Source organism: Canis lupus, chromosome 32, assembly GCF_011100685.1.
Source record: "Canis lupus familiaris isolate Mischka breed German Shepherd chromosome 32, alternate assembly UU_Cfam_GSD_1.0, whole genome shotgun sequence".
NCBI lineage: Eukaryota > Metazoa > Chordata > Mammalia > Carnivora > Canidae > Canis > Canis lupus.
Genome location: NC_049253.1, coordinates 22,801,268 through 22,821,820, shown reverse-complemented (window position 1 = coordinate 22,821,820; position 20,553 = coordinate 22,801,268). Strand labels below are relative to the sequence as shown.

Sequence of the window (20,553 nt, the reverse complement as noted above, 5' to 3'; positions counted from 1 at the left end):
GGCCTTCCCTTCATGTATGAGTCTTTTGTGTCTCTGTCTTCTTATAAGACATCATCCTGGATTAGGCCCCCACCCAGACAGCCTCATTTTAACTTAATCTCCTCTTTGAAGACCCTGTTTCTAAATATGTTATACTGGTGGTTGGAACTTAAACATAAGAATTTTGGAGGTCCCGTAATTCAGCCCATAACACCAACATTTACGTAAGAGGTAATGTATGGTGAATACTGGCTATGTGCCAATGACTGAACTAAATGCCTAATATGTATCTTCTGATATTCTGGTCACATTAGCCCTGTGATTATTAGCATTTCTATTTTACAGGTGAGGACACTGAGATTTGGAGTGATTACATAACTTGACTAAGAGAAAGGATTGAAATACAGTCTTGGGCTGTAGTGCCTGTGTTCATTTAGGTGAGAACTGAGTACTAGGAAATAAAAATACTGAGGGAAGATGACACTCAAGCACAAACCTCTCTTTTGCATTTTGCATTAGTGTCCTACAAGTAAATTAACCTGTGAAATGGAAAATCATTTAACATCAACCCTGGTTTGACTGTTAACATTTTCTTTAAAACTGATAGGAATTTTTGGTTTTACAATGGAAGCAGTGAACAAATTAGAGATTTTTAGCACATAATTATTATTATCAAAAATAAATTTATTTTCAAATTGCTCAAAATGCCTTTCTCCTTTTTTCTTTTGCAGAAGATTCTAGTGTTCCAGAAACTACAGAAAATGAAAGAAAAGCTAGTATATCATATTTCAAGAATCAAAGAGGAATACAGTATATTGATTTGTCTTCTGATAGTGAAGATATCGTTTCCCCAAATTGCTCCAGTACAGTTCAAGAGAAAAAATTCAACAAAGACACAGTGATTATAGTGTAAGCAGTTTAATAGATTCATTCATTATATTTGCCTATATAAGAGGGTTTTCAAGCCAAAGTTATTTAATTTGAAAATATCGTTTGATGACTTCTTTCTTTTTTTCTTTCTTTTTTGCCTTTCCCTATTGCATCTTCGTTATTTTTCCCTAACTCAGAACTTTAGAGAGGTATTTTGTGGATGTATGTGTGTGCATGCTTTTCCAGATAACAGTGATTTTCAATAAAAAGTTTAGTGAGAGCCAATAATTTAACTTTTTTAAGTCTCCATAGTTAGGGAAATTATTTTAATATGTACCTTTGATCATCTGTAATTGCTTTATGATCCGTTCTGGAGTCCCAGAGTCAAACCGTTTTAACATTTTTGGGGCACATTTTGTGGAGTAGAATGGAGCTTGTATTATGGTCAGGTAGAAAGACAATAAACAAATAAACAATGTAGTATAACAAATAATAAATACTATGGCCAAAAGGGAAGGAAAATCATTAATGAAGTTCAGGGGTAGGGGTATGGTTTCTAAAGAGCACAGTTGGAAAAAAAAGCTTTTTTGAGAAAATGATGCTTGAGTAGGGACCTAAAGTAAGAAAGTGTGAACCATATCGATATGAGGACTGGGGGCAGGAGCAGAGTATTCTGGTCATAGGAAATAACTTGTTCAGTGACTCTGAAGTGGTATTATGCCTGATGTTTTGTTTTCTTAATTTTTAATTTTATTATAATTTATTATAATTTTATTATAATTTTTTTAATGCCTGATGTTTCTAAGGAAAGTCAGGGGCAAATGATACAGGGAGAAAGACTTATAAGGTCACAAGTAAGCAGCAGGGTAGAAAAAGGGATTTAATTATGTTAAGCCCATAGGCCATTTGCCTATTACTATGAATGAGATAGGAAGCTAATGGAGTGTATTGAGCAGAAGAGTAAATTATCTCACTCACATGTTTAAAAGATCTTTGAGACTATAGGTGAGCATGGATGCTGTTGTAATAACCCAGGCAAGAAATGATAGACACATAGGCAAGACTACTACTTGTGGAGATGATTAGAAGGGGTTAGATTCTGTAAATACTTTGAAGTTAGAAGAACAGAGAGGTTTTATTGTTAAATTTTGGGTGGGAGAAAAAGCCGTCAAGGATGACCCTAAGATTGGCCTGAGCAACTGATAAGGAAAACTATTTTGGGTGTGGTAGGGGAGCTCTTTTTGAAGGAAAGATTGACAGTTCAATCTTGAACATGCTATGATTGAGAAGACTCGTAGATACCTAGGTGGGAGATGTCAAGTAGGCTAGGCAATTGGATTTGTGACATTTGAGTTCTGGGGGGGAGGTCTGGGTAACATCTAAATTTAGGAATTGTTAGACTATAGATTTGATATTTAAAGGCATATGATAAGATAAAATCACCAAGAGATACTGGTATAGCTGGAAAAGAGAAGGTTTTCCTGGTTTAAGGACTCAGGCTAGGGGAACTTGGGATTTTAGGAATAGGGAGATGAGAAAGAATCTGTAGAGATTCTAAGAAGGAATAGTCACTGAGGTAAGAAGTCTGTAGAGGTTGTAAGAAGGAATAGTTGTGAGGTAAGAGAAAAGTCAAAAGGGTTGTATGATCAGAAGCTAAGGGAAGAAAATGTTGCTAGAAGGAGCCAACAGAACGAGACTGTCCACTAATGATAAGATGAGAATTTCCTCTTAAATGAACTTTTTATATATACCCTTTAATGAACATGCCTTTCTCCTGAAATTCACTGTAAAATAAAAAATAGTAAGGATCTTGCATGAAAAAATAAAAAGGGTCTTGCATGATTAAATGTGTTAGATTCACATTTACCTGCTAAGAAAAATGTCATTCTCTTATATTACAAAAGAAGCATTTCAGATTCAGAAATACCAGTTAACATTGGCACAGTACAGTTATCTAATGTACGGTGCATATTTAAATTTTACCAGTTAATTCTGATAACATCCTTTATAATAGTGCTACTCAAAAGTACTGGTTTGTATATAACAAATGTGCTCTAAAATGTGAATCCGTGTACCAGTTCCTTTACTAGGAAAGTATTATAAGGAAAAATCAGCTGGACTTAAGTGATATGCTTAGTAATGTAGTTGTTTTACCTTCTTTTTTTTTTTTTTTTTAAGATTTTATTTATTTATTCATGATAGTCACAGAGAGAGAGAGAGAGAGAGAGAGAGGCAGAGCGAGAAGCAGGCTCCATGCACCGGGAGCCCGATGTGGGATTCGATCCCGGGTCTCCAGGATCGTGCCCTGGGCCAAAGGCAGGTGCCAAACCGCTGCACCACCCAGGGATCCCTGTTTTACCTTCTTGTATAAATTTCTTATCTTGTCTTTGATGGGTAACAGTGTGAGTTTAAGAACTAGCAGTCAGTCCTTGGACCATATTTTAAATAAGCTTTATAGTATTTCTTTTTTCCAGTATCATGTTGGATTTCTTTTTTAACCCAGTATCATGTGTGTCTTTATTTTATTTTTTAAGATTTTATTTATTTATTCATGAGAGTGAGAGAGAGACACACACAGGCAGAGACAGACAGAGGGAGAAGCAGGCTCCATGCAGGGAGCCCGAAGCAAGACTTGATCCTGGGACTTCGGGATCATGCCCTGAGCCAAAGACAGATGCTCAAATGCTGAGCCACCCAGGCGTCCCAGTATCATGTGTCTTTAGTCTAATTTAATCCGAAACCTGTTTCTCAGCCTTGTTTTTTGTTTTTCGTGTCATTGGCCTTTGAAGGTTAAGAGGCCATATTTTTTTTTTTTTTAAGGTTGTTTCTCAATTTGTACTTACCTGATTTTCTTCCTGATTAAATTTAGGTTATGTGGTAGGAAAGCTACATAAATGATTTTGTGTCCTCCGTGTATCATGTCATAAGGCACACTGATAGCAATTTATCTATCTCTTTATTGGTGAAGTGCACTTGGATCACTCAGAAACCTGCCAGATTCCTCCTGTAAAGTTACCACTTTCTACTTTTTAGTGATTAATCTATGGGCAGATACTTTGAGACCAGATAATGATCTTATTCCTTAGCAGACTTTCACTCAGTAGTTTTAATATCCATTGATGATTCTTTACTGAATCAGTTGTTTAAATAATGGTTGCAAATTGGTGCTATTTTAACTTAGCATTTCAGATTTTATACTTTATTTGGTATTCTAATATAAAGAAGGGTTTTATATTTTCTTCCTATTCATTCATTTATATAGTATTTATGTAGTATAAATATCAAAATGCAGTCATAGATATTTTTTTTTGTTCAGTGGGTTGTAATTCATTTACCATCATTCATTTTGGTGCTCAAATTACTAAGTTTTGTCAGGTGAGGGAACTTTTAGGCAGGCTCTGGTTTTGAGAGGTTCCTATCATTTTTAATTTTTTTTTTTTAAGATTTTATTTATGTGTGAGAGAGAGAGAGAGTGAGAGAGAGCATGAGCAGCGGAGAGAGGGAGCCCAACCTGGGGCTGGTTCCCAGGACCCCCAGGATCATGACCTGAGCCGAAGGCAGATACTTAGGCACCCCAAGAGGTTCCTATGATTTTGTGAGCCTTTTCCCTTCAGGCAAAAGATGGTCCAAAATTATACTATCCCTATCCTAGGCCTGAATTTAGAATTAGCCATTTCCCTAAAAAGCACTAGTTCCTTTTAATAGAGAATGGTATTTGGAAATCTGGGGACTGGGAGTGTTCTTTCTTTGCCATTGTGCAAGGCAAGGGGTTATGTTTTTGCCCTTTCCAGCTATACAGATTAGGAAATATGTGAGGAATGTGTGAGTGTTGTGTTTTAATGTTTTTAATTCATGAATTTTTAATGATAACCTTTAATTCTAATCTGTTACTATTAGACCTTTCCTTGCCCCACCTTCTAGATTTCCTTTTCTGACATTGAGAATTCTGGCTTCTTGCAGTATCAGTTTATTTCTTAACTTGTTCAGTCATCCAATATACATAAAATAGTTTAAGAATTGCTGTAATCATACCACTTGACCAGTAAACCTACTAAATAGTGTTCAGAATTTGTTTTTAAGTTTTATTTGATCTTTAGATTGAAAGTATATGGTCAAAGTACTTGGATTATTTAACATTTTCTCTGTTACTCATTTAAAGTATAGTTCAGTTCATTAATTTCTGTTTGTATTCCTTTTAAGGTTTTTGCCTTATCCCTCTTTTAAATTTTACTTTTGAATATTTAAAATATTAAGTAGGTTCCAGAGATCAAAACTACATGGAATGTGCTCAGAAAAGTATTATTTCCTCTCCCTTTTTCTTGCGACACCCACTGTCATCCCACCTTGGAACTAACCAGTTTAGTTTCTTGTCATACTTTTCTTTCATGTGTCTTTTTTTTTCCTTTGTTTCTTTTTCTTTTTGAGAGAGAGAGAGTGCACACTTATGTGGGGTGGAGGAAGGGAAGAGGGAGAGATAAAGAATCTTAAGCAGGCTCCATGCTCAGCAGGCTTCCCGCTCAGTGCAGAGCCCGACTTGGGGCTCATCTCACGACCCTGAGGTCATGACCTGAGCTGAAATCAAGAGTCTGAATTGGACGCTTAACCAAGAGCTGCCCAGGCATCCCCTTTTTTCTTGTTTTTTTACACAAAAGACAGCACATTACATAAATGCATACATGTATACATACTCATTTGTTCTTTGTTTTATTCACTTAGATGTATATTCTAAAAATCATATCAGTTTATAGAAATCTGTATTCTTTTTTCATACTCCATAGTACTGTACTGTGTGAATGTTCCAGTTGTTATAATTAATACCCGTGTATGGGCCATTTTGGATATCAGCATTTCTTAACCTTGGTTTGACAGTTGGGGCCAAATAATTCTTTGAGGAGCTTCTTTCCTGTGTATTGGCAGAATGTTTTGCAGAAGCTCTGATCTCTATTCACTAGATGCTACTCACTAGATGCTACTAGCACCTCCCTACTCAAAACAATCAAAAATGTCCCTGGGCATTGCCAAGTGTTCTCTTGAGGCAAAATCACCCTGCTTTTGATAAGCACTGGTGTTGATAAGAGAAACTGGCAGTTGATGAAATCACTCAAGAATTAATAGACGAGAAGGAGCTGAAGATAGAATCCTAGGTAATACAGCAATTCACAAATGTCAACAAAGGAAGAAAAGCCTTCTTTAGAGATTAAGGTCAGGTAGAGAGGTAAAGGAAAGTCAGAAGAACTAATGTTGCAAAACCCATGGGGCGAGGATGGGTGTGGGGCCACATTTTCAGAGATTTGTCAACAGTGTATAGGACTACAGAGGAGTAGATAACCAATAAAAGGTTTTTATTACATTTGACATCTTGCCCTGGTAAAGAACAATTTCACCTAAATGGTGGGGCAAAAGGTAATAAAACTTGAGAGGAGAACTCTATAGGAAATGAGCAAGTAGAAAATCAGTTTTATAAAATTTGTGAAGGAAAGGAGAATTTGCTTATTTCACTGCTATGTCACAGTTCCTAGATCTCCTGGCTCATTGAATTAGTTAATGAAGTCTTGAGCTCGTTGTAGACTCGGGAGGAAGAGCTTAGGGAGAGAGAGGAGTTGGGGTAGAGAAGATGGTAGGTAGTTGAAACAGGGTCCTTTAGGAAGTAGAAAGGGCCAAAATAAAATCCCTTAGCACTGAAAAGGGACTTTACCTTCACCAGAAGAGAAGTACTTTATCTGAGTCCAGATAAAAGAAAATAGAGTAGTCAACTCTTGTTGTTTTTAGATTTTTTCATTTTTAAATCTTCAGGCATACAAGAAAATAAAATAATAAGACAATGAACATTCATGTACCTACCACCTAGACTTAAAATTTTTGTTTCATGTTTCATCTACTATTTTTATCGTCCCAGAATATTTTAAATTATGGACATTCCCAACATTTCTACCTGTAGTACTTGGTGATGCATCTTCTTCCTCCCAAAAACCCAATACCAATCAATGAACAATTTTCTAATATCATCTAATTCCCATTTTATATTCATGTGGTTTTTTTAAAATAAAGCTTTTATTTGAGAGAGAGAGAAAGAATGGGCACAAGTGAGGGGAGGAGTAGGGGGACAAGCAGACTCCACACTGAGTGAGGAGTCAGTGGGGAGCCTGATCTGGGGCTCAGTCCCATGAGCCTGAGATCACGATCTGAGTTGAAACCAAGAGTCAGACAAAAATTTAACAGACTTGAGCCACCCACATGCCCCTATATTCATATGTTTTATAGCTGCTTTTTCAAACCAGGTTCCAAACAAGGAGCATCCACTGTATTCACATGTTATAACTCCTGGCTTTCTTTTGATCTTAAACAGTCCTCTCCCCTCCTCTTTTTAAAGGATTTTAACTTACTGCGGAAGTAGAGTCTTTTCTTAGTGTAAATAGTTTTTTCTGATTGTTTCCTCATGATGATATTGAATTTATTCCTCTCTCATTTGTATTTCCTGAGAACTGGATGTTAAATCCAAGGCATGATAAGATTGGTAGTCCACATACTTACCACAGCAAGAGGCACATGAGTTTGTCCCACCAAATGATTGTGAATCTGATCAGTAAGTTAAGGTGATGGCTAACAGAGTAAGAACCTTTGAAAGTGGTTATCTAGGCAGAAATTGTGAGAAGATTTCAACCTGAATGCTTTCATTTTCTCAGTGAACTTGGTGGCAAAATCAGGGAATGTGATCATAGTGAGGCAGAATGAGAATTCAGAGTTGAGTACATAAAGAATGAGAGGTCTGGGTGTAATGGAAAGGGAGATGCTTGTAATTACCTTCAAATATTGAAGGATACGAGGGCACCTGGATGGCTCAGTAGTTGGGTGTCCGGCTCAAGTCATGATCCTGGGGTCCTGGGACCGAGTCCCACATCGGTCTCCCCGTGGGGAGACTGCTTCTCCCTCTGCCTGTGTCTCTGCCTCTCTTTCTGTGTCTCTCATGAATAAATAAATAAAATCTTAAAAATATATATATATTGAAGGACAGGTGTAGTGACAAAGGAAGCGATTTATTTTGCCTCATTAGAGCATTTTCTCAGAGCAGGGTTCTAGATGTCTAATAAAATTTGTATTCCTGGTCTTTGGGGATCTGTCTGCTTTTAAATGTTTTGGGGAATTCTCAGGCAAAACTAGTGCCCTGACCAGTACAACTGAACTAACATGAATAGATATAGTGAAGATATTAAAATACAGACTCTTGTTTCCCAAAATAGAATTAGCTATTCTGTTCTTTAGCATAGCTATTCTTTAGCAAAGTCTGCATTCTCTGACACTAGGAATGTATTTATTAAGTTCCCACTTTCTCTGATCTTTATAACTTGTATCCATTTGTTATACTTCTACTTTCTGACCTCCAGAATGGCTACCATGGTAGAAAATTTCAAGATGAGATTTTTGTTTGGGAGATAGATGATTAAAATATGGCCCCAAATGTCTTTTATATAGGATTAACAAATATATTGAGATGGAATGAGATCAAAGTTAGTTGCATAGTAAAACCTCACATGGAGTAAATGCTCTTGTCTGCTGAAGCAATGTTTTCTTCATGGCAGAGATTCTGGTACTGAATGGAACCATTCTGATTGTAACATAGATTTGGATCACCTAGGTAGGCCATGAAAATTCTATCTTTGTATTAGTATAATTAGTATAGGCTTTATTATTTCTCAAGAGCATCCTGACATTGCTTGTCTGGTATACAGAGTATAGGTGAAAAAAGAATAGGAAAGAGAATGTGGGCATGCAATACAGGTGTGTATCTTAAAATTAATGCCAGATATTTATTATTCTTTTCCATCCCAGCCTGGATAATAGATATTTTCAACTCTGGGAATGTAGATTTATATATATAACCATGCTGATGCTGAAATGAAAAAAAGTTGTTTTAATCTTTGACAGGGATAGATTGCATTCATATTGAAAAGCACTGCTGTATTACATATGTATATATGTAATATATACATATATATGATTCTAATGAAATAATATATTAAAATACTGGTTTTTTCCTCTAAAAATATTTTTAGTTCTGAGCCATCTGAAGATGAAGAGTCCCAGGGCCTTCCTACCATGTCAGGTAGAAATAATGATGATATTTCGGAATTGGAAGACCTTTCGGAATTGGAAGACCTTAAAGATGCTAAACTTCAGACCTTGAAGGAACTTTTCCCACAAAGAAGTGATAATGATTTACTTAAGGTTATACCCTTTTATAGTAATTGGTTATTGTAGCTATAATGATGTTTAAAATTTCTCTTGTATCTAGTACTGTATTTAGTGGATAGTCATTTTTCTAATGATATCTTAAGTTTTGAGATAATTAACTTTATTTTACATAATAATAAAAGTCAGTGCCAGAGATTTACTTGTTGGAAGTCTTAAGGTTTAAATAGGTAATGTTATTCACGTATAAATAATATAATGTATAATATATCCCTGAATAGTTCACATAGCTTATGTGGTTTTTTTTTTTTTGGAGGGGGGGGGGATGGTGCTTGTATGTGTGTGTGCTTAAATAGTTGTAAAAGACTCCTCCTTCCTCATCTCCCATTAGAAAGTCTCAGAAATGTCAGGAAGCTCCCCCCCCTCTCCGTCTTCATAATGACAGAGAGTTGCCAGGGACACTAAATGCCCTGCAGTACCAGGATTGTCCTGCATAACAAAAGAGTTATCCTGTCAGTAGCACTCTTGTGGAGAAACATTGATTGTATATAGAAACAAAATAAGTGGCTGTATTTGGACTGTAATAGTTATCCTTCCTTATAAGAGCACATAAAAATTGACCATTCAATTAAATTTCAGGTAGAGAATAAATCTCTGAAGATTATTAGTAAATAGGTTATTTCTAACTCTGTCACTTATTAGTTGAATGACCCTAGGGGGATCATTTAATTGCAGGTTTACATGTTTTTCACCTTTGTATCTGTCATGATCACCACCATCTCCAATATGAACCTTAGGAGATACCGTATCTGTATGGGGTAGGCAGGTAACTTTGAAGTGATGGACACTGGCGTATCATATAGTATATGCTCTTACTGAAATGGGTAGCTACTCCATAGTGCCAACAGAATATGACCATGTGACATCAATGATAGCCCCTTTTTATCAGGTTTCAGATTTTCCAAATAAAGTGAAAAAGCTGTTATTTACTGTTGATCAATTTAGTAACTTTCTTAGGATATAAGTTAAGTGCCATGAAGATCACCTACTTAAAGTGTGTAATTTAGTGGTTTTTAGTATATTTACAAACTTGTATAATTATCATCATAATCTAATTTAAGGACTTTTAATCTTTCCAAAAAAGAAACTTCATTAACAGTCCTTCCACAGTTCCCTCCTCTAGCTCTAGGCAACCACTAATCTCTGTCTTTATAGATGCTGTCTATTCACATTTTATATAAATGGGATTATATATAATCCCATTTATATATTAAGATGTTATTTTTGTGACTGGCTTCTTTCATTTAGCAAAAGGGTGTCAGGTTCATCCATATTGTATCAGTACTTCGTTAACTTTTTATAGTAACTAATTTAAAGAAATAATACTATTCAGGCCAAAAACATGTCTGAACTGAGCTGGTCTTGGGCCTACTAGTTTAAACTCTGTAGAATAAATTATTATTATTTTCTGTTATTTTTAGCATGACAATCCCCCTCCCCAATCATTTTGATACCTTCTTACTGTTAGCTTTGGTGGTATCTTGACTCTGCACCTTGCTAGCAGTATTATTTTCCTCCCAGTGTGATTTTTTTTTTCTAGAATAAGAAGACAGTGAATGTAGCGAAGAGTACTTGCAGGGGCTGCTAACAGTGTTGGAAATAGCTTCCAACAGAATAAACATGATGGAGTATTCAGTATTCAAAGGAGTAAATTTCAGGTGAAAAATAGTTTAGCCTGATTGCTAATTGTTCATGTAGTTGAAGGGTATTTTTCATCTGTAAGAATATTTATCTCTAATTATATAATTGCAGTGGGAAAATAGGATTGATGCACAGAATTTGTATGCATGTTTCATTAATTAGTATATGAAATTTAGGGAATTTAGTGTATCACTCCAAAGCAGAGCACTCTTGAATTGCTCTGCATTCAACTGATCTCTATCTGAAATGATTTAAAGGTGACATTTATAAAGTACTCTGTAAAGGCTCTTAAACCCATGTAAAAGAGTTCAAGAAGTTAAAAAATATAAATTTAGTCCTAGACAAGTTAAGAATATGCTTTGGCTATTTTGAAAATGAAGAGGGGCTTACAGGATATTAAAGGATCCAAGATTAGGAAAACTGGTAGAAGAGAGTACTCTTACTTGATTTGAGACTGTTTAATTTAATATAAAAATAGCTTATTAAAAAATGTAAGGTCTTTTTAAAAACAACTAGCTCATTGGAAATTAGGGAAACTATAGCAAGAGAAAAATATGAGATATTTAGTTTCTTCTCAAATACAGAATGTTATTACTACAAAAATTAAATATTGATATTAGTTATATAAATATATGAATATGTTCTTGAATAAATTCAGGCAATTCAGAAAAAGAGGAAATATCAAAAAGAACCTTTCATCCCACTCATTCTTAAGAAGTATTAGATTAAAAGAAATAATTGCAGAATTGTGGTTTATTTTTTTCATAAATAAAAAAGGAGTAATACAAATGTCTACCAGTGTCCCTTCTTTCTCTCCCTCTGCCTCCTCCTTCTCTGTCTCTCACTGCTTAGACATTTAAGTAGGGAGTTTTTAAGGCGTCAGTGCAGAACCTTGCATTTAAAAAATTAAAATAACAAAACCTTGAATACACTGTATATATTTCACTACACAGGGATGATGAGTAAGTCCAATAACATTTTAAGATGCGCTCACATTGTACAGACTAATGTGAAATAATTCTTTTTTTTAATGTGAAATAAATTAAAACAGTCTTTTCTTACTCTGTTAGTTGATTGAATCAACGAGCACTATGGATGGAGCAATTGCTGCCGCCTTGCTGATGTTTGGTGATGCAGGTATGCCTGACTTAGTTTCTAGCCATGTAAATTTATTAGTTTTATAATAATAAATATCTTTACATTTTTAATAATTGCTCTACAGTATACCAAGCACCTTCATGAATTCTTACAGGAACCTTGTGAGTTATTAATAGCTTCAGTTTTTTTAAATGAAGAAACTGAAGCTTATGAAGGTTAAGTGACTTACCTGAGGTCATACAGCTATATGGGAACCATATTTTCTAGGGTGATCTTTTTTTTTTTCCCCTAGGGAGGGGGCAGGTTTTCATTGGTAATTTTGCTTGTTTTCTACAGATCAAATATCCTAACAGTGAAGTTTTGGAAGGTATATTTTCTTTCTTTCTTAAGTATCCTTTCTAATTGCATTGTGGTTTTATTTACAGGTCTACAAATCTGAGTCAGTAGGAACATAATGTCTTGTGGAAAGTCCTAGCTGGTAATCAGCATTCCTTCATTTAGTAAATATTTATGCTATGTTCCAGGCTTGGGATACAAAAATAAATGCATTTGAAGGAGCTTGCAATATAAAGCATCTCCAATTTTTTTTTTTCTTAGCAAATACTGTCTTGGTTTCTTTTTTGCTTCCTAACTTGTGTATTCCAAACAAGTAAAAATAATCTGTAATCCCACTACCAAAAAAACATTTAAGGAATGAAAGCAAACCCACACTCGTTAACCACTCTTAAATTTGCTTTGTATCATTTTCAACTTTCCCTATGCTGTACCTACCATTACAACACATGCACACACATTAAATTAGGAAATGCAGTAACAACACTGGTTTGCATTTAAAAAAAAATCATTTGATGATTTATCATGGTTTACTCTTCAGAACAATCAGATTTATCCAATTTTTAAATATGGCCCCATAACATTCCTCTATACCTACCCATATCATTGGTTTGTTAACTACTTCTCTGTTAATTAGCATTTATGTTTCCATTATTTTATTATAATACTAAAGTAAATAGCCCTATAAGAAAATCTTTATGTTACTCTTTCTGTAGGCTAAATTTCAAACTGGGATGCTGAATCAAAGGATATACACATTTAAAAGTTTAATATGTACTTCTATGTTACCTTTTTAAGGGTTGTTAAAATTCATTTTTTCATCAGCATTGTTGATGAAAATCAATGCCCATTTCCCTAAGTGGATTTTTTTTAGCTTTAAAAATTTTTTTTGAACTTTAAAATATATATGCAAAAATAGAAGATAACATAGTGTGTTCCCGTGGGCCTATCATCCCTCTTCAACAAATGTCTACCTCACTTTTACTTCCAACCAGTAGATTTTATTGGAGTGCATTCCAAAGATGAAATTGTTTCATCCATATGAAATATTTTAAATCTTTCATTTTCTTCAATTTGAGCAAGGGAATAGTATTGTGTTGTGTGGGTGCTACCTACACAGAATGTTAAGATTCTTCCTTTTCTTCCACTTACTAGCTGTGTGACCTTGGGCAGCGTTGCCTAACTCTTCCATATCTCTGTTTCCTTAGCAGCAAAATAGCATAATAATAGTACCAAACTCGTAGGTTGTTGTGAAGAAGTGATAAAGTTATGTGTGGCACATAATAAGTAACTGCGTTAACATAGTAAATGTTAGTATCATTTGTTCTTAATGGCCATCTGATGATAGAAAATGGTATAGGAGGAAGTTGACTGTATCTCTATCATTAGCGTACGTAGCCCTAGCACTTATTGTAAAACTTCCTGAAAAATATTGGACTCAACGAACATTTGTTGAGTTGCAGAATGGTTTGGGAAATTTTACATATACTTTCTTGTTAGAATATTTTAGTATTCTATAATCTTTCCAAATTTTTAGAAAAAGCTTTATTCCATAGTAGTGTCTAATCTTTTTTCTCATGAGCAACTCGTTTCATTCACCTTAGTCATTAATTTAACAAGTATTTTTTGAGCATCTACCATAGGTGCCAGATGCTATTTTAGGAATTGAGGATATGGAAGGAAACAAAATGGACAAAACATTTGCCTTCATGGAGTTTACAATCCTCATTAAATTTGAATTTCATTTGAGTTTTTTTCTTCTCATTCTTGCACAGTACATTGATATTATTTCTTATTGAAAATAAAATATTTTTGGGGTGCCTGGATGGCTCAGTTGGTTAAGTGTCTGACTCTTGATCTCAGCTCAGGTTTTGATCGCAGAGTGGTAAGTTCAAGTGCCTAATTCGGCTCTAGGCTGGGCATGGAGCCTACTTAATAATATAATAATAATAAATAAAATAAATAATTTTAAGTAGAAAGTTATAAGGAAAGAATAAATTAGGGTTCTTTTTCGCTTTTTAAGTAAACCTCCATGCTTTATCTTAGAATGGATTGAACCATCGTATCAGTCCTCTTCATCTTTAGTATATTACACTTCTGTGGTGATGTACAGAATGACAGCTTTGCCTCACCAACATAAGATAGCCTTCAATATACAGTAAGACAGGAAACTATTTTGGATATTTTGGGACAGTTTTCCCAAAAATGGCCTTTTTAAATACCTATTAAGAGATTGTGGGCAGTTCTACACATCGTGATGTTGGATATTGGTTTTAGCACAGATTATAATCTTTTATAGATAATATTTCACATACTAAACAATAGGGTTACCTATTCATTGCTTTCTGAAGGTTTTTATTTATGAATACTAGGTTATATAAACAATAGTAAATGCCTCCAAGGTTTTTACACTGTTTTTAAAGGTAATAATATGAATTTATTGATATTGCTAGGAATCTAGTTATTTCTTCCACATCTCTACGTTTGTATAAAAATAAGCAAAACATTTTTATGTGATTGTGATCTTTTTATATTTGCTGTTTTGTAACCTTTTCATTTATTAGACATCTTTCCAAGTTTATTTTTAAAAGTCTACTTGATTTATAACAGTGTGATTTATGTATATGTTCTAATTTGTTTAATATCTTGGGCATTTAGATAGTTTGCCAGAATTCTTGTATGTATAGTTCTATAGAATAAATTCCTAGAGAAATAATTGTTGGACTAAAAGACATCTAAAATTCTGAGATATATTATTTAGATTGCCTTCCAGAAAGGGCATAACAATGCAAAAAGTGTCTTTTTGCCTGTGGTCTGCTAGGACTGTCTGTTTTTTTAAGGATGAAAAATAATGGTATTTTATTTCTCCATTTAACCTATTTTTAATTATTAATGAAGTTGAGCATCTTTTCATTTTTTTACTGTTGAACTGCCTATATGTTCTTTGTTTTCTTTTTTACAGTTTCACATTTTATTTTTTATTGTTAAATACTGAACTTAGATGAAATTTATTTTCATCTGGGGTAGAAGGTACAATTTTAACTTTTTTCTGAAATTGATGGGTGCTCCCAATAAAAGATGGAAATTATGAAACACAATTTGGAAGTGATCTTTAGTGTAAGATATGAACTTTTCTTTAGGTACATGCAAGAAAAAAATATTTGTTGAAGCATAGCTAACACAATGTTGCATTAATTTCAAGTGTATAACAGTGATTCAACAACTATACCTTGCTGTACTCACCATAAGTGAGCACATCTCACAGAGTAGGGAATATTATCAGTGGTTTGTAATAGCATTGTATGGTGACAGATGATAGCTACACTTGAGGTGAGCACAGCATATAGATAGAGATATATGCAAAATTTTAAATTATAAATAGAGTAGATTTAAATGTAGGCAGTGTTGTGTGTTATGTGACATTTTTGTACTAAAATTTTAAATTTGCATTTTCTTCCACATTTATTTGCAAAAGTGTTTTGCCTCTAGCCATTTTAAATACATGTAAATATTTGGTGTCATAATATTTTCAAAAAGGAAAGATACATAAACATAATTAAGATTGAAGAATCTTTTATTGACAAAGCAAAGTTCTTGTTCTTTTAGGGAAGAAACATGTCTAGGTGACATGGCATAAATCATCTAGTTTGAAGCTTTTTTTCAGACTTAGAATATTACTAACAGTGCTTACCCTACCCCAACAAATATATAAGTGATGATCTCTTTTTAAAAAGTGGATAATGGGAATTAGTTGGTATCTGCAGAATGCACATTAACTTTTTGAAAAAATTGGAAGACAAAAATCTAACCATCACACTTACATGATATTATACTTTAAAACATTAATAACATTTACTTTGTTAAAACTATATTACAAAATTTTCAGGCTTAGAACTTAAAAGCTGTCATGTTTACATTTAGTTGGAATATTGTACTTCTACCAGTTTTTTTTATAACCGCAGTTAGGGTACTGATTTAATACTGCAGTTTTGTAAGCTTTAGCAGATGGTTTCATATTAGCAGAGCAGTATGTCGAATTTGCTCTCTAAAAGTAGCTAAGAAATAGAGAAATGTATTCAAAGTATAAATATGTAATATAGCTTGCTTTTTTTGTTTTTTAAGATTTTAGTTTTAAGTAATTTCTACACCCATTGTGGGTCTTGAGCTCACAACCCCAATATCAAAAGTCATATGCTCTACCTACTGAGCCAGCCAGGCACCCCTGTAATATAGCTTCTTGAGATCATGTAGTTTGAGTTTTTCTTTCAGTTATGACAGAATATGTAAATTTTCTATCACTGTTACAGCCTCTATGTTACAGTCTCTTGGCTTTAGGTTAAGAGCATTAATCGCTTGAGCTGTCTGTATTTCACTTCCTCCCCATTTGTTAAATGAGAGAGACTATTACCTACTTTGTAAGTTTATTGTTGAAGATAAATGAAACAACAGTTAATAAAAGCCCTTTGCAAAGCCTGGTACATAGTAAACAATTATTGGTATCAGTGATGGTATTCAAATAAGCTGCACTGATAGGGTTCAGTTTTTTTTCACTGCTGAATACTCAGTCACTGGAGAGAACCCTTTCCTTTCAATATTGCTCTGTAGAATTACTCCTCAGTTTAGTGTTGTAATTATCGTTAAATAAAGTGATGGTTTATAAATAACATCATTTCTACTTTTGAAAGACTGATAAGAGTCTCTATTTTTCCTTTAAACTCAGTTGACATTGAGTATACATGATATATAGAAGAAATAACATTGGGCCTGATGTCAAGAGAACTATCTGTACATGGATACGTTATAATAACATTTTTGCCTTTATTTTATATTAACACTTATAAAAACTGTGCAGACTTTGATTGTTCTTCTCTGTTTTAGAAGGTGGTGGACCCAGGAAAAGAAAATTATCTTCTTCTTCAGAGCCATATGAGGAAGATGAATTTAATGATGATCAGTCTATAAAAAAGAAAAGACTGGATCATGTAAGTTACATTTGAATTGTAGTATCAAACTTAGCTGTTAGGCACAGAGTATCTTGAATCTGTGGATATTAGACCTAAATGAATCAGTCCTTCTCTTTCATAGCCAAATCAGAGTTTGCATTTCTTCAATGACTTTTTGCTTTCATTTTAATTTATTTTGTATTAATTATTATCTCTAAGTTATAAAAGTAACTATTAGGAATATTCTAGTGGCATGATAAAGTAACTTTGGGAAAATATACTTTTAATACATAGTTTAACACTCACGAAAGACAGCTATTATCACCACCAGCACCATTTCCTCCTCCTCAGAGACCACTATTTATAATTCTTCTAGGTGATGTCTTTGATATTCATGTCTTATCTAAAAATAATTATGGTTATGCATTTATTGAGTTACTCTATAGTTTTCCATTAACTTTCACTTTATGAATAGAACTACAGAGAGGCTTCCCAGTGAAACCAGAGATAGTCCTCCCTGCCTGCATTCAAGACAACACAATTTCTTCTTGGTAATCAAAATCAGTTACCCCAACTTGTGTAGTAACTTTTTTTTTTTTAACCTGTAATTTAATGGAATAAGAAGCCCAAAGTAGCCAGATGGCAGTCTCTACCCTAATTTACTGAGACAATTGTTATGTCCCTACATGGAAGCATTCTTTTCTTGAGAACTAATACTGATGGGAAGTTGAAATTCTATGAATGGGTTTTTTTTTTTTTTAGGTATGAGGAACAGCTGTAGTATAAGAGACTAGGCCCACATTTTAGTTTACAGATATATGTATAATGACTCTGGGGAAAGTAGCATCATATTGATTGCTGATTCAAAGCATTTACTTTTTTCATACATTAGTTTTGTGTGTTCTCTGTAAGTTCATGTGCTGAATTTTCACTAAGTGGTACCACTGTTATCTAAGCCCACTGCTTCTAAGTTTTGAGGCACATGATGAAATCACTGAACTTGGGCATAAATTCATTGATGCACTTCTCTTAGCTCCCTGGTCAGGAACATTATGGTGTCACAGTGTACTATGTGAATTAGGTCTTCTGCATATCTGTATATGATATATTAGTCTCCTAGGGCTGCCATGACAAAGTAGCACAAACTGGGTGTCTTAAACAACAGAAATGTATTGTCTTACAGTTCTGAAGCTAGTGTATCAGAAGGGTTGGTTTTTTCTGAAGAAGGTTTTCCATTATTTTTTGTTTCTGGTGGTTTGCTGGCAACTTTAGTGTTCCTTGGCTATTTAGATCCTTTAGATTTAGAATATTTAGATTATTTAGATCCTTGCCTTCATCGTCATATTGCATGTTGCTTGTGTGCATATCTGTCTCTAAATTTTCCTTTTTATAAAGACATCAGTCATGAGATTAGGGCTCACCTTAATTTTAATTTGATTATCTCAGTCACATTCTGAGGTACTGGGTGATACTCATAACATGAATATTGAAGGTACACAATTCAACCCATAACTGGTATTTCCAGAAGCAAGTAGATAGGAAAGACAGCTTAGGATAGGTTTCTCTTACTATCCCTTCAATGAGGAAAAGGGTCCAATGTAATCAGCCTGCCACCAGACAGTTGACTGACTCCCCCAAGGAATGGTGGTATTATGGAAACTCATTGTTGGCCTTTGCTCTTGGCAGGTCAGGTATTTGTTGGTAGCAATGGTCAGATAAATCTTGGTGTGGGACTGTTTTGTTGATCTGTTGATCTGTCTGCACAGCCTCAATTCCTGTTGCCATGGCCATTTGTATGTAGACCCATTGAACAGGCCAAGTGCCTGTGGTGGTATTGGTATTCACAGAATAGATCATCTTGTCCATCTGATTACTAAAAATGTCCTATGTAGTAGATGCCCTTTGCTGAACATTCTCAAGAAAAATTCTTGCCTTTGCATTCTGTTCTCAGAAAAACTCCTGATAAATTCAACAGTGCATCTCTTTCCCAGACTTCTGGTCACCAGTCTTTTACTCTCCACTTTGGCTTCTGCCCATAATATATCATAGCTGTGTACACCTGGCCATCTCTTTTTATACAAAATGGACAGTAAGATGTACTGCCCAGAGTTGTGCACAGGACTACTCTTTTAAATGAGGTTAAATCATAGCAGTTTACTTCATTTTGGGCTTCTTTTAATGGTATGTAAGCCCTTTGAAAACTAAGGTCAAGAGTTTCCCTCACTTTATTTGATTATAAAGAATTCCTAAAAGAGCCATGGATACTAGTTGAAGGAGGGGCACAGTATAGCAGAAGTAGGTACCATGGGAGTCTGGGACAGTTGCACATGCAACTTACTTGTTCCTCCTGAACCTCCTCAAGTTCAGTTTTAAATCTTCCATTTCCACTTGGTCGGTTGTTGCTGTTCATGCTCAGTTTTAGGCTTGATGGATCAGATAATCAGATCACATAATAGCTCAAGTCTCATGGTCATTTGATGTCCCAAGGTCAACCATTCTGTTCCTGTCAGGACTCCCTATCAAGCCAGCAATTGTTTCACAAAAAGATATCAATCTGTTCTGTTTTTAAAATGTGAATTTGTTACAGTGCAATAAATATGTTAAAAAGCAATTTTAGAATAACTTAAATTTTGTGTTATTTATGTACAGTTTTGTTTATGAGAAGAACTAGATGAACACAAAACACTGACCCAGCTGCATTGGACCACATAGGAATACACAAAATGCACAGACCCCAAACATCTACTGGCTGCCTCATTTTACCATGTTTATTATCCCACAAGGCTGTGTTTTAGATATTCTTTCACATTGTGAACTTTTCTATATGAAAAAAAAGCATCCATTCAACATCCCAAACATATTTAAGCAATCTCGTTTAAAAATACCAGGCAGTAGGCAGCCTGGGTGGCTCAGCGGTTTATCGCCACCTTCAGCCCAGGGCCTGATCCTGGAGTTCCGGGATCAAGTCCCACGTTGGGCTCCCTGCAGGGAGCCTGCTTCTCCCTCTGCCTGTGTCTCTGCACCCCACCCTACCCCCGTGTGTCTCTCATGAATAAATAAATAAAATCTTTTAAAAATAATAAATTAAAAAAATACCAGCCAGTATGTACAAAAAGAAAGTTAAGTATTGGAAAAAAAACTTGAAACAAATGTTTGGGAAGAAATAAGAATATGTGCTGTATCCCAAGCAACAGGCATAAAGGAATCCACATTGTGGAACATCAGAGACAGAGCCACAAAAATAATTCAGCTGGACTGTTATCAATTGCTGGGAAGTCAGTATGGATAGGCATAAAGAAATAGAAGAAAAGGAAAAATTGTTGAGCGTTTGAATTAGAAAAGTGAAAAAATTAGGAACAACTTCTTCCATATGGATCTTTATATACAAAGCTTTTTTAAGGAAATAACTATCCTGCAGAAGTAGCTTCTTTTGGTGCTAGTA

The 20,553-nt window shown here is 34.6% G+C and overlaps 1 protein-coding gene across 6 annotated transcripts in view; it reads left to right on the top strand.

Moving 5' to 3' along the window:
* The window catches only part of SMARCAD1 (SWI/SNF-related, matrix-associated actin-dependent regulator of chromatin, subfamily a, containing DEAD/H box 1), a 78,314-nt gene that overhangs the window by 15,373 nt on the left and 42,388 nt on the right, over positions 1 to 20,553 (top strand). For 5 of the 6 annotated variants that reach the window (XM_038582123.1, XM_038582125.1, XM_038582121.1 and 2 more), the window contains exons 3-6: positions 711 to 888; positions 8,901 to 9,072; positions 11,808 to 11,874; positions 17,047 to 17,150. In XM_038582123.1, the coding sequence (XP_038438051.1) occupies positions 711 to 888; positions 8,901 to 9,072; positions 11,808 to 11,874; positions 17,047 to 17,150 (521 nt within the window). The remainder of the gene's footprint in view (positions 1 to 710; positions 889 to 8,900; positions 9,073 to 11,807; positions 11,875 to 17,046; positions 17,151 to 20,553) is intronic. The other variant, XM_038582122.1, reaches the window with a different exon arrangement.